Below are 15347 nucleotides of genomic sequence, written 5' to 3'. Positions count from 1 at the left end.
ATTTTCTTCCTTTGCTTCCCCAAAATTTTGCAATTAAAGTTACAATGAGTGTCATGAGAAGACTCAAAACTAAAAAAAAAATCAATCCATGACTAAAAGTAAAAGTAAGAAGTAAAAGTAAAAAGCATGTGGCCAGAGATCATAACTGATGTTTTTTTTTTTGGGGGGGGGGATGAGTTTTGTGACGCCAGAATACCTATATGCCTACGAATATTTTGCAGGATATCAAGCGGCTCGCACAAAGACGGACCTAAAAACTGACGTATGTATTTCAATTAAATATGTATTCAGTAGATAGATAAGTAACAAAACTATGAACACACACACACACACACACACAAGGCAAATGGGCGAGCCTCTTAATGTGTGGACCCTGTTCACCTAGCAGAAAGTAAGTACGGGATGTAACCCGAGGGGTTGTGACCTCGCTGTCCCGGTGTGTAAGTGGTCTTAAGTCCTACCCAAAGATCGGTCACTAAGAGCTCTTTCTGTAGGATAACGACTGGCTGGGTGAGCAACAGACGACCGTAGGTGAATCACACACACACACACACACACACACACACACACACATATATATATATATATATATATATATATATATATATATATATATATATATATATATATATATATATATATATATATATATATATATATATATATATATATATATATATATATATATATATATATATATATATATATATTACATTGAAATTAACCCCTACCAGTAGGCCAGGGGTGCCTCACACCGTTGCGAGATTCGGGGTGTGTCTGTCGGGTAGAAAGATCTTACCAGCTCACCAAGTCACTCTCAATAAGAAGTCACACACCAAGGAGAAGATAACACGCTTTTCCTTATGTCCATATATTACACAACAGTATACAAGTCATCTTGCAATACAGTCACGTCACACAGGCAGACACAGGGACGACAGTCACTCGCACCGTCACAGCTTCACACGCGAACTCTCCTCGCAAGGACTCGACTAGGTTTCCTTTGTCTCCATAACACGTTTTATCACGTCGCGGTCTGGGTAACTCTCTCCCTGTCCCTCAGTGACAGAGAATGCTTCAAACCCTGCCTCCCATGTCATTACCTCTGCCAGGCGACACCTAACTACACCTAATCTAGCTTGCAAAACATAACTACGAGTCATGCTGATTATTAATATTACTAATGGTAATTCCTACGTATACTATATATGCACACACATAGAACTACAATTAGATGGTACGGTATAATAATTATTCCATGGATAGCTAACCATCACACACACACAAACACTAATCGGTTGATGGCAGGAAACCTGGCGCAGAAATCTAAATATTGCATTTCTCTTGGTCTTTGGATAAATAAATAAATAAATAAATAAATAAATATATATATATATATATATATATATATATATATATATATATATATATATATATATATATATATATATATATATATATATATGTATATTATATATATATATATATATATATATATATATATATATATATATATATATATATATATATATATATATATATATATATATATATATATAAGTATTCGTAGAAAATATACAGTTGTATTATTATACAAGTTCTCAAGCTTTTTTATTTATCATTTATTAGCTACTGCAAGTTATAATATAGTAATAGTAGTAATGGTAGTAGTAATAGTAGTAATCTGCCCTTCTGACGGACCGTCAGAAGGGTGGACTGGTCAAGTTTCGAGCTGTTCTCGATGAATATCAGGGAGCCTACGAGCCACTCGGCGACCCGCACCAGCGGAGAGGCAGCCATCGAAAGGGCAGCGAATCTAGCTACTCCTAAGAGCTCCCCGTGCCCCCGCTCCTGGCCTGACTGCATGGTGGTTCTACAATGAGGAAGTGCGGGAGCACAACTACCCCGCGAATGTGCACAGGAAGGTGTACAAGAAGCGGCCATCCACCATCAACCTGAGGCTGCTGCAGGACGTGGAAGCTAGTGCCTAACAGGTGTCCCATAGTGCCAGAGGCAAAGTGGGTAGAATGGTGCGCCAGCTTCAGCCAACACACCTATCGGCCAGCAGTGGAGACGCCTGCGACTGGCTTTGGGTGCTGCTCCCTCCAAACCCACCGCCCATCCTAATCCACTCATCACCACCATTACCTTCCATAAAGATAAATAAGATGAAATAGATATAATAAAAAATAAATCAAAATTTAACTCTGGTTCGTTCCTTTTTTCTTCTCTATTGTACTGTTGATTTTCACTCATTCTTCTCTCCCAGTAAGCCTTCTCTTCTTTCTCTTCCACACATTAACTCTTACATTAATAAACTACTTCATAATCCTAATAATAGTAATAATAACAGCAGGGAATATTTACTCTTTTATTTGACAAGTTTATTTCCAAGCTTTCTAACTGTACATGCTAAGAGACTTTTATTACAGTTAGACATATTCTATGCTTGTAAAAACAGATATGTAAGAGTTAAGATGTAAAAAAAATAAGTGACAAAAGAAAAGACAGATGTGGAAGACTTAAAAAACCCAACACAGAAGACACAGCAACAAACTTAACATGAGGAAAGCAATAATGAAGTGCAGAAATACTTATCCATATACTAAACTAGTGTGTGAGCAGGACTGAGCACGATTCAGTCCATATCTAGTGAATCAAGCCATTCCAAAAATTTTGTGCATTCAGCATTGATGTGAGTAGTGTGTGCCACAATAAGCTTCCTCTGAACTTCAGCATGCTGCAATTGGTCTTCAAAGAATTTTTTCTGGAACTGAAGTCCATCATACATGCACTTTTCTTCTTTCTTCTTGGACTGTTCTAATCTGCAAAGATAGACTATTAATAATTTGGGTTACATTTCCTAAACAGATTTCATTACCTTGATAGTCATAAAGGAAAATCTATTGTGTTTTTTGACTAATTTCTAAGGCAAGTGAGCTTCTATTTAGTTTTATAAAAATATATAAAATAGACAAGTAATAACAAGTAAATACACCAGCCAAATACATGTGTCAATTCCTATATTTATGACTAATTACTTACATAACCTCACATAGCAAAATATTGTGATTAGTTTATGTACCACATATTATGCATATGTGGTACATAAACTAATCACAATATCAAGATCAAGATGTAATAATGAGAGCAATGAATCACAGTAAGAAAGGCAGATGAAAACAGAGAGACAGACTGGACACTGGTCAAGGTGATGAAGTACAATGTCTTCTTTCACTCCCTACTCCATTGATTTTCTTTTCAGATATGGTATAGGAAAATAAACTGACAGATAATAAGTGCAGTATCTCATTGCTAAAAATCCTGATTAAATAGATGATTATCTCAAACCTACTCTTGTTTTTTAGCAATGATCATGTCGTCCAGCTGGTGAAGGTCATGAACAGGTTTCTTTTGTGTCTTGCGGGCCTCCATGATCTTTTGATGCAGTCCCTCAAGTTCGTCTAGTTTCATCTGATGCTGCAGGGTTATAGAATGCTGTGTTAACCAAATAACAAATGTGCAACAGTAAAGGTGTGTGAATTACAAGCTGTCTATATATGGACTAGGCAACATGTCCTATTAAGGTTACAAACCAAGACGTACAAGTATTCTGTAGAAATCATAGCTCGCAGATCTCTAGAAGAGAGAACCCTTTCTCACTGATATGATATAATATATATATATATATATATATATATATATATATATATATATATATATATATATATATATTCTATCACATACGATCATTCAACTGTGCTCCAATGACAGTCCTCTTCCCTTCCTTCACACTATCTATCCATCCCTTACACAGCCTACCCCACAAGTTCACATCTCTTATGCTTGATCTTACCGTCTTTTTCACTAGCTAAAGATAATATAGTGGTGTATAAGGGAGTTGCTGGAGCCAAATTCAGCTCACAGGAGAAAAGATGTCTCTATTCACACAAAACTTATACATGTATACATAGCTTACATATGAAAAGTCATTGAACTTTGCCTTAGATAAAATTCTAATGAACTACAAGCAAATTTAATTAGTATCTAAGAAAGGCTCCTCTGAACTAGATGCACAGAGTAAACAAGACCTAAGCAAGATTAAAATTTTTTTTTTTACCTCTCTTTTCATTTCTTCTTGTGTGACTTCGTTTTCTTCTTCGACGTGCTGGATTTTTTTTTTCAGTTTATTGCCTTCTGCCAATCCTTCTTGCAATAACCATTTTGACTTAAAAGAAAATGTCATCAATAGTATAAGAAACATATCAAGCTTTTCTTTTTTAACAAATTACAAATACTACATACTATAAAGAAAAGGGTAAAATTATCAAGCTTTTTTTTTTTTTTTTCAACAAATTACAAATACTACATACTATAAAAAAAAGGGTAAAATTATATCTTACTCTCTCTGCAACTTGGCCTAATCTAAACAGTTCTTCTTGTGTCTCAGATGTATTTTTCTTTGCTTCCTTTTTGAGTTTCGTTAAGATACGCATGATTTCATCATGCCGGTTGATTACATCTTCACTCTTCAGATCTATGTCAGAGAAATCTTTGCTCAAGTTTAGTTTCTCCAGCAAATTCTCAAGCTGGACAGTAGAGGCTCTGAAGGCAGATTCAGATTTTGACACCTCCAGTTCCAGATTACGAACCTAAAGGGAGGAAAAATAACATGCAAGCACAATGGATCACGTTAATCTGCCATTATATACATGAGTGTATGTATGTATGTATGTATGTATGTATGTATATATATATATATATATATATATATATATATATATATATATATATATATATATATATATATATATATATATATATATATATATATATATATAAATAAACAAAAAAACAAAATAAAATAAAAACTCACCTGATTACCCAACTCATTTCTTAATTGCTCTTGGTATTCAATTTCCTTGGTAGCTTCTTGACTATGATTCTTCAATTGCATCAACTCAGAGCTGCTGTATGTTTGTTGGTTTTTGAGCTTCTTCAAACGATTAATCTCTTCAGATATCTGTGGAAGAAAAATATGATATCACTGTGAATGGCTGGTACAACATTCACATGATGAGAGGGGAAAGCTAAAGTCAGCAAAGAAGATAGTAATGGAACTGTAGATCTGCCAGTTACTGTTTAACAGATAATACAGCAGCTGTTGCAGTGATGAATGTTCCTCATACATACCTTACTCTCCTCAGTATTCAGTTCCATAATTGACTGCTTTATGCTCTTTTCCATTGCAACTTTGTTTTGAATGGCAACTTCAAGTTCTTGCAAGTAAGTACTCAGTTTCACCAAGTCATCAGAATACTGAAAAAGGAAATGGAAATACTTATAACATTAACACATAAAATTCAGATACAAAATAGCAAGTACACAAATTTCAACACATCAAGTCAGAGGACCACAGCATCGAAGAAAGTAGTGCATGGACATGAGATGATAAGATTTTTGGTAAAGATACACATCCAACAAATAAAACTGACAAACACGTATGGAAATCAACACAATAGATGATGCGAACTAGATATCCTTCATTATAAACAAAAGCACAGAATTTACATAAAAAAAAAAATAAATGACTACAATGGACATACCTGTACATTACATTGCTTGAGCTGTTTCAGTTCATCAATAACCTTGGGCAGAGATTCCAGTTCGTGGTGTTTTGCTTCTATAGTTTCACTGAGTTCCTCCATATCATTGTCACTCACATTATTCTCGGCCTTTATGCGTTCTATATGTGCCTGCAATTAAGAACCTCTAGAGAATCTCAACAATGACTATTCTCAATCTATGTGTAACCTCCAATGAGTGAAATTGAACTAACAGCTGGTAAATGACTATTGAATCTTTTGGACAACTTTTCCTGTCACCTCAAACATGCCTATAGTGCTCCCATGGTAAATATCAACATCACATTGTGCTTTTCTCATTGTCAAATAGTAATTTTTAGCCTTTTGTACCTAACACTTTCCTCACATTGTCCATCCACCACATGCAAGGTTGTCCCCCAATCTTACACCTCACACATTCAAATTCACTTTATTCTTCCATCCTCTTAATATCCCCTTGTCTGCTTGATCACCCAGTTCTCTTCCAGCATGTTTTCTTTTAGGACTTCCTTCTTTCTCACTCAACCCATGTGTTACTCTACATGTTTTTCAAACAATTCATCTTTATTATTTAAATGCAATTTTCACTTCTCTCCAGTTTCCTTGCTCCAAGCATCAGACCTATACAAAGTGGGTATGAGATTTCTTATACCTCAAGGCAGGCAATCTCTTCAGCATCATCACTGCACTTGAAGGCCTCTATGCAAACATGTACAGGACTGGTGGTGTCATCGTCAAGATCATCTTCAGGCACTGAAGAATCCATGATGGAGTTAATATGGACAAAATCCACCATGAATGCCAATGCAGCCAGGACAACAGGCCATGTGTGTGGAGATCCAACTGAAATGTGCAGGAGTACATTGTATATTCTCTCTCCCTCTCTCTCTCTTTCTCTGCAAGCTAGAGAAGCATTCACCAAAAGTGGTTTCAGGAACAATGAAACAATGAAAAGAGGTAGAATGCATGTTTTGAATGACTGTGGTATGAAAGAATTGACAGCTCTTCTATTACATCAAGATTAATGGCTTCAATACCCTCAGCCAGGAAGGAAAACTACCATAATATCCATTTTCAGGAATATCTATGATAACGAAAAGGAAACATTTCAACTACACATCAGCTAACTTCACTTTCCTTGGATAACCTTCTCTAGAAGCTCTCAGGAATGTTGTGTGCTTCTTGAGGTCTGAGCCTCACTATGTCACACATCCATAGGATATTTTTATATGTGGTCTGTACCCACAAAATATTTCAGCACAGAACCTACACCTACACTACACTTGCAAAGCCTTTCCATGTCCTACCTGAAGCACACTCCAAGTAAATTGTTCAGTGGCACTAATAATTGTTAGTAATAATGTTAGCCATTAAAATTAACTTAATTGCCACATAAATTCTAATGTAACATGTAATTCCTAATTTTTACTACAAAATTAATACACATATTAACAATATCAATGGTAGGCAGTCCTGAACATTCCTAGAGATGTGAGCAAGGATGTAACTAAAGTGAGTGAGAATAAGAGTAAGGAAGATGAATGTAACTTTCAGTTGTGAGGAGGTAAATTGCTTTATTTAGTGGTGAATATTTTCCCAATACTATGCTTTGGTCACATTACTCTTATCTTTAAATGCCTTATTTGGGATAGTCTATTTACTTATCTATCTATCTATCTGCCAGGCATATCCCATACACAATGGGTTTAACAAGACATGCCCACTCCCTCCCCACACACCTCACAATCACACCCACAAACATAAGTGAAAGAAAGCCATCTTAGCTTCAAGTTTCTAAAGAGAAGGGTTCTGGCAGTTCAAATGTAGTAAATGGAATTTGTATTTGGTGACAGTTATGGCAGCAGTGATGGAAGTAAAGTGGTGGTGAAAATCACAAACAAATAACAACATACCAGTGACAAAGGAAGATTTGGTGAGTTGGAATGGGCAGTCTATATTTTTCAGTAACTTAGGAATTTCTTCTTCAAATCTAGGGGGCAGTGTATAGCTGTGGTCCAAATGCTGATAGATGAACTGAAAAGAAGAAGTTATCACTTTCTCTTCCTCTATCTATTCATTTTCTTATTTGCACATTACCTACCTATCCTTCTATCTACCTTCTGTCTATAGCTTCATGAATAAAAACAAAAGATGGATGCAATTTGCCAAGTGTTAAATTTTCTTAAAAATAAGTTCAAACTGACAAAGAACCCCTTACAATGTGGATTCTGAGTAGTTCTGGTAAATCATGCCTTTCAAAATTCCTCTATCTAAAAGTAACAATCACATAATTCACCACATTTTAAAATAAGATGAGAGATGGTTGAAAATCTTGGAAATAAAGACAAACAAGCTGATTTCTGCACCAACACTAATCACTAATCAAGATGGCCACTTAATACTTTGATTACTTACATTAAAAATATCCTTAAAGTCATTAGTGGTGGGAGTAAGGAGAGTTCGACGTTGGTATGACTTCCCTCTGCTGCTAAGGAACTCCATGATCTTGTTGATGCACTGAGTCTTGTGGGCTGGGTCATTAACATATCGCGTCTCCTTCCGAGTGGAGGTGCCTATGCCAGAGTTGCGGGCAGAGTCTGTGGACAATCTGCAGAGAGAACACTTCAAGGTAAGCAGTATTTCAAGTGTCAATTTTCTAATATATATATATTTTTTTTATACACAAGCATCAATTATTTTCAGTCTCTCTCTTGCTGAAGTATGTATATGAATGAGGACTCAATCTAATATGAAATGTAAGACTATTGGGAAGATTAACTGCCCCACAAAATAATAATACTGATGTCCACTATCATTTGTAGTGAACTTTTTACCTATTCCCCTACTGATCTAATTAGCTTTAACATATTAACCATAGCTCAGTTGTAAGCACTCTATATACCTTACATTTTTATCATAATGGATAAAACCCTCTCATTATGTATCTTTGCTTACCAAATGAACTTCCAATCCTATGAAAGCATGAAGCAGAACCAAAAAAATAAATGTACATGTTAGAAAAAGAATCGTATACTTGGAATTAAACTCATGAATTATGAAGATTTCAGAATAAAGAACAAAGGGAACAAAGGCCAAGGAATAAGTACAGTATTCCTGACATTACATTCCTACATCATCTGAAGAAGCTATTGGGAAACTCATCAAGAATAAAGTACTCATTCCTCACCCTGTGTTCCCTTCACCACCTACCTACTATCGGCATGAGAGGAAATCATTACAAAATCCTTGTTCCTTACAGTTGTTGTGATGCCTAGCACAAATTCTTTTCAATCAGTGGTGAAAGTCTGGAGCTCCCTTCCCATCGATGTGGCAGAATCAGATTCTCTTGATACTTTTAAGAAGGGACTGATAAACTTCTTGGGTGACCACCTATTTGATTTTCTGCTGCTAATCTGCCTGATATACCTTTGACACTTGTTCAGGGGTTATAACACACTTTCCAGTCCCTTTTCCTTGCTTAATATTCCTTGGTGATTCTCTTTAGGGCTGGCATGCTAGCTATGATGGGGTTCCCTCTTGGGAGCCCAACCAGAAAAGACCCAGGCAAGAACCTCTAACTTACAGCAGACACACAAGAAAAGCCCCACCTGTTGACACTCTGGGGAGCACAGGCTGGGGTGTTGTGGCGTGTTGGAGTGAAGCGTGAGGAGGCAAAGGACAACCGTGACACATTCTCTGTGCTGCTTCGCCCTATTCTACCAGCAAGTCGCTTGGCACTTCCACCCGGTCCTGTCTTTGGGATGTATGACTTCCGCACTGCTTGACCACCACTCTCCCTGATCACGGGGATAAAAGAATTAATATTTTATATATATCCTTGTCTTCTTTTCTCACCATACACAAGCCTTTCTGTTTTATTAATATTCCTTTACATGGGACATAGTGAGACAACTGCATCATCTAAGTTATTAAAGTTTTTCTCAGCTTTTCATTATTCTCAAATGAAACTCAGCTGTTGGATATAATGAACACTGTATACCACAATCGAAGTTTTAAAAGAACCAATGCCTTGATCAAATTCTGAATGGCACAGATAAAGAAGTGAAAGTTTTCTCTCCTTTCATATTTGGCATCACATGTGTATATGTGAAGATGGTCACACTAAACGGTGTAATGCAGGTTCCCTTGATGAAGACGCAATTTCATAAGGCATGCCAATTTACAAGTTATTATGTGCTCTTTCTGCATAGTCATAGTCATCTGCTTTATATATCTGCAATGGAAACTGTTACCAGAAATCATTAGACAATAATTATGATAAAACTGTGAAAATGATCTGGCAAAGTAATGGCTGCATATCATCTGGTTCTAAAACACATGCAACAAAATGAGTGCAAAAATATTCACCTGGTATTAGGAGTAAAGGGTTCATTTCTTGGTTTCAGGACCCCTGGTGCCTGAAGGCTGACTCTCCCTGATGCAGATCTCCTCATTGCTACTTTAATCCTGCTGGAAAGGACAGGTTAAAATAGTGAAAGGTTGTTACATATAAAACATAGGTTAGGAATTCATCCATCTTCTCTAATTCTCAACAATATGTTCCTCCATGATGAACCTACATCCTTGAAATACAGAATTTGGCAAGTTTATACAAGTGCACCCACTGTAACATTTTCTGACAAAACTACATTTTTCTGGTAGATTATGATGTGCTTTGAATGACAACCATTTCCACAACAAATATTTTTTTTATAACCCTCACATACATAAACAAATGACTTGCAACAAAAACAAGCAGAGATTCATCCCAAAAACACCAAATTTTACCAGAGAAATGTAGTTTTGTCCTCACACATACTAAAAAAAAAAAAAAAAAAAAAAAAAAATCCAGCCAAACCAGACCTAACTAGACCTAACCAACGCATCATGGCGCAAAGTAGCCTGGGTATGTGGAGGAAGCGATAAATCTGATAAAAATTAATACTCAGGAATGAACACTTTGCAGCAGTAAAGATACACACCACTATGTTATATGTGACCCAAATACTTGACAGAGAAAATTTTTTTATTTCCAGAAATCTACCACAGTTTGTATTTTACTGACATTCACTGTAAAAATCCATGAAAATACCATCTCAAAAGCCCCTACCCCCTTCCCCTATCTTCCTGCTATAATAAAAATGCAGCTCCCCTTACCCATATAAGTTGTTTACATTCCTGCAACAATTCAATACACACACAAAAAAAAAGTCTTTGAAAAAAAAAAAAAAAAAAAACACGGCCCCACCATCCCACAGTGGTTGAACCAAAGAAACACTGCTACTGGTCCGCTGGTGTGCCTCCTTCACTCCACCTCCACTCCCAGCAACCAGCAACTGTCACGTACAATCTTGTCACATAGGCTTGTTTTGAAACGCTTTGCTCTCTCACCACAATTTTCAAAGGCCACAGAGATGATTAGCTGGGTCATCAAGAGTGCTTCTCCTGTTAATAATATAGAAATCTTGTTAATCTACCATTAGAACCATAAATACACACTTAAAAAGCCGTGTAACTTCCAACTAGAGCCTTTGGAATGTAGTGGAGGCAAGGCGAAGTTTCAGAATATGGGCCATTGTATCCTAATTGTCAAACAGCATCACAACTACCGTGTACAGTCTTCTAAATGTATCTGGAACTATATCCATGTCAAACATTAACAAAAGCCCAGAATAAGCATACTTAAACATATGAAAAAAGCCAGCCTGATCTTCCCAGCCCACTCCCCCGAGCTAGGCGTGTCCCGCCCCTCCCCTACATACATTTCCTCGCCATGTACTCACCTCCCAGGACACTCCCAGTGGTTTACCTTAGTCAGCTAAATAAAGACAATAAGTAATCGTCCCCTCTCTGTCTGTACACATGAAGGAAACCTCGAATACAAGCGCGTCGCCTCTGTTTACAAATCCGCTGCCGTTGATTGGTTGGAAATTTTGAACCGACGCGTTCATATTTCAAAATATAAACATTACATTTTCTTACTACCTGCTATTACTATTACTTTTTGATAACAAAAAAATATTTATCCCGATTACATTTAAAATTCTTAACTTGAAAATATTTTAAACAAAATATTTTGAATAATCTCCTTATATTAGGGTACCTTGCAAAAGTAGCTATGAGGAACAATCAGTATATATATATATATATATATATATATATATATATATATATATATATATATATATATATATATATATATATATATATATATATATATATATATATATATATATATATATATATATATATATATATATATATATATATATATATATATATATATATAACTATTATATCAAATTAGGCAATGCTCTCCAGAGAAATAGGACTCGTTACAGACGTAAGCCTCTCGGCTGACCTCAGAGAGAGAGAGAGAGAGAGAGAGAGAGAGAGAGCATAATTTCTGTAGATTTTTCTGAACTTATCAAATTCAGTTGGTTATGGCAATAATTCGGGAATTCTTGAGATCCATAAGAATTTCAGTAGATCTCTCGATATTTCGGTAGATCTGCAGGACATCTAGCGGTGGGCGGCGTCACCAAGCTATGCCTGGCTGGTGTTGCCATGGTGACGCGGTGTAGCGGGGACGCGGTGCTGCGGTGTGACGGTGTCGCTTATTCTCGTGAAGAACGAATAATAATGACGGATAAGGATGAGGCTCATGACGTGCGAAAACTTTCGCCAGTGAAGGGACGCGAGCAATCACTATTGTAAAATATAAACATTATATAGGTAATGACTGGTTTCGATGCGTGATTCAATAATTGCTTAAATAAAAAAAAAAAAAAAATATGTGGGTGTGTTGATGTTCTCGTAATGTATTCATAGTCCTGGTACATAGTGTGCGTGTAACTGCTGAGGATATTCTACATACAGAGCGCATAAATCATTAACTGGAATAAAAACCAAGGCGATAACCGTGATACATGGTTAGAGACCATGTCCTTTTAAAATGCGTCACTCATCACCGAGTAATGAAAATTACCAATGCAACCAGTGACGAAGCGGTAAGAAGAAAGGTGATTATCTATATCAAACAGGAAAATATACTTGGTAGCGAGGCATCAGATATATCTTAAAACACACATCTTTTTGAAATGCTTCCTTCACTATGAGTGGAACACACTGAGACCAACATTCGAAACTATCAGTCTTGTGCATGAGTGATGAACTGAGCAGTAGAGTAGCGACGTGCAAGGAAATAATGGGCACGAGGAGGAAAGCAGTAGATGGCACAAGTAATATTTTCACCTACCCATAACACGGATCTTTCCGAAATGCGCCGCTCATCATGATCTCCACAATGGTAAAGAGGAACAATAACACGTGATATTATGCAGAAATGATGAGCCACTAACCAGCAAAAGGGTGATGCGCAGGGAAATAATGGGGTGAGAGCAAGAAAACACTAGGTGGCATCTGGTACCCAGTTCATCCCACCTCGCCGTGGGAGTGGTGCTGGGAGACGCAGCGGCCGAGTGCCGTGCACCTTGCTGCCTGCCTGCCTGCCAGCTGACATTCCTCCCTCAACCATCGCCCCGTGAGCACTGGTGCACCGCCCATCTTCCCCTCCCGGCACCCGGCTCTCACATTCACCTCGGACCGTGTAAGTGACATACCGTTTCTCTACTCGCTTGTTTCCACAGTGACAAGACAGCCAATGAGATGCGGAGCAGTTGTGTGTTCCTGCCGCGTGTCCCGGCTAACATGTAAACAAACCTGTTCCCTTGATTTAAAAGGCATGGTGTTGCATAACGTCATGTTCGAGTGGTAACTAATTGTAAATGTTTTTCCCTTAATGACGATTTCTGATGATGGATAATAATATACCTGCACTACATGTTAACTTGAGGATGTGTGGTGGTGAGGGAGGAGGTCCGAGCAACTAGTAGAAGCAGCGAGGACTGAACTCTGGTGGCATGGACAAATAGCTATAATGCGTAATGATTATAATCATACGCGGGGCGTCTACCTGCTGATAGAGAAAAAAAAAAAAAAACGAAAGAATGATAATGAATCTAGAATATTTGCAGAGGGCATGTGTTATCAAGTTGGTCTCATTAAAGATAGTTTGTATCTCATTTTAATCCATGCACATCACACAGTTTTCTAGAGGTCTACATTAAAGAGATGTCTTTAATTGCATGGAAAATACCTCCTTACTCTTTCAAAGCAAATGTTCACTATTAATTCGTATTTGCGCGATGTTTTGTCACCTGGTGGACTTCAGGCATGCATTTTTTTCACTTTATTATCATGTATAAGGTATAAATTAATGCTGAATGACGTGTGGATTCTTGAAGCTTGAGTCCTGAACAAAGCCTGGTGGATGACAAACACGACACGCTGCCTGTTGCTGTTCTGTGATGGGGACAAGCATTCCTTCTTGTCGCTTTCAAAGAACACATACCTCTGCACTCTCGCGCCTCCCCTTCTAGCCAGCTCCATTTTTTTATATTATTATTTTTTTTAAGTGTAAATCATTCCACAATGCACCAGTATTTCCACCTAACATTGTTCATTCCCTCACAGCGGCCTTACATGTAGCAAGCAGTCTTAAAGTAGCAGTTGTGGTCGATGTCTCTTGCGTTACATTACGGTGTACATTTGTCACCAGCTGTAGGTATCCGAGCGGTGTTCCTCCTTCCTTCCCCCTTCAGGGCTGATAAGTGACCCTCCTTCCCCCTCCCTTCCTTAGTAGTGATTGCAGGCTGAGGGGAAAGGTCGAGGAGGTCAGTATGGCTTGCCTCGTCCATTGCATGTAATTTTACACACACACACACACACACACACACACACACACACACACACACACACACACACACACACACACACACTAAAGTAATTTTCCAAAGATAGTATTCTTTTAGTTTTCTGTTTTCAGTTGTTAATTATGATTACGTCTGTGTGTGTGTGTGTGCGTGTGTGTGTGTGTGTGTGTGTGTGTGTGTGTGTGTGTGTGTATTATATTTAGGTAATAATATTTGTCGTCTTTCCAGGTTGGTGGTGAGGTTCTGGTAACACGAACTCACGCAAAGAAAAGACAGAAAGAAAGAAAGAAAAAAAGGTCGGGTCAGGAGACAATAAGGAAAAAAACGGTAAGAAAAGAAAAGAAAAACAAACAATCAGATCGACCTGGCCATGTGAAGCCGTGACTGACTGCCCTCTCCTTCACGACAGACACAGTCACTCGCCGGAACTGCTCAGGTTCAATCGCGCCTCTCCTCTATTGCGTCCACGAACTGTGAAAGATAATAGCAAGCGTCGGCTCAGTCGGTACATAAGACAGTCATTTCTCTCTCTCGCCGGTATTGACTCTTATCTGATCAAGGATGACCGAGGTGATGACTATGTCCGCACCAGCCGGGGTCAACCTGAGTACTTACACCTACACCTCTGCGCCCAGGATCGTCCAGAACTCCCGCAAAGGCTCCAACCGGTGAGTACTTATTCCAGTTTTCATTCATCAATCAGTTCTGTTCCATCCAAACATGCCAAGGTAGGAAAAAAGGAGGAAACTCAATTTTCCTAGCATGTTTTATTTTATTACCGACAGTTTTCCAGACATCTACATTAGTTGGGGATTTTTTTATATTTTTTATTGCAGGGGAAATTCGTCTTTTTCTTGTTTTCCCAATTTGTCTCGTTTTGTTGCGAAAGAAAGCTTATCCTTGTTTATATTTATGTTCTGTATTATACATGTTGCTCAGTTTACGGGAC

The 15347-nt window shown here is 37.6% G+C and overlaps 2 protein-coding genes and 1 long non-coding RNA gene across 16 annotated transcripts in view; 2 read left to right on the top strand and 1 right to left on the bottom strand.

Annotated features, from left to right (window-relative positions):
* Positions 1–155: 155 nt before the first annotated feature.
* LOC135107383 (uncharacterized) lies at positions 156–2205 on the top strand. Its single transcript, XR_010271746.1, has 2 exons — positions 156–262; positions 1753–2205. It is a non-coding gene; the product is annotated as an uncharacterized LOC135107383 (long non-coding RNA).
* Positions 2206–2357: 152 nt separating this feature from the next.
* LOC135107381 (kinetochore protein NDC80 homolog) lies at positions 2358–13124 on the bottom strand. Of its 8 annotated transcripts, none has more exons than XM_064017171.1 (13): positions 12986–13124; positions 9993–10094; positions 9233–9421; positions 8040–8232; positions 7538–7658; positions 6277–6467; positions 5607–5756; positions 5194–5319; positions 4877–5023; positions 4404–4652; positions 4121–4228; positions 3356–3480; positions 2358–2825 (listed from the first exon to the last, which is right to left on the bottom strand). In XM_064017171.1, the coding sequence occupies exons 2-13, from the start codon at positions 10076–10078 to the stop codon at positions 2639–2641; spliced, it is 1872 nt and encodes a 623-aa protein (XP_063873241.1). In that variant the 5' UTR covers positions 10079–10094; positions 12986–13124; the 3' UTR covers positions 2358–2638. The 8 variants fall into 8 exon arrangements, with proteins under 8 accessions (XP_063873241.1, XP_063873236.1, XP_063873239.1 ...); XM_064017166.1 differs by lacking the exon at positions 12986–13124 and adding an exon at positions 11434–11574; XM_064017169.1 differs by lacking the exon at positions 12986–13124 and adding an exon at positions 11434–11568 and having other exon boundaries at positions 9993–10091.
* Positions 13094–15347, top strand: part of LOC135107380 (radial spoke head protein 3 homolog) — a 109637-nt gene continuing 107383 nt past the window's right edge. For all 7 annotated transcript variants that reach the window (XR_010271745.1, XR_010271744.1, XR_010271743.1 and 4 more), the window contains exons 1-2: positions 13094–13233; positions 14627–15066. Coding sequence is in view for 4 of the 7 variants with exons in the window: in XM_064017162.1 (XP_063873232.1) it covers positions 14960–15066 (107 nt within the window). In the remaining 3 variants the exon portion in view is untranslated. The remainder of the gene's footprint in view (positions 13234–14626; positions 15067–15347) is intronic.

The sequence above is a fragment of the Scylla paramamosain genome, chromosome 15 (assembly GCF_035594125.1).
Source record: "Scylla paramamosain isolate STU-SP2022 chromosome 15, ASM3559412v1, whole genome shotgun sequence".
NCBI lineage: Eukaryota > Metazoa > Arthropoda > Malacostraca > Decapoda > Portunidae > Scylla > Scylla paramamosain.
This window is presented reverse-complemented; position numbering and strand designations above follow the sequence as displayed.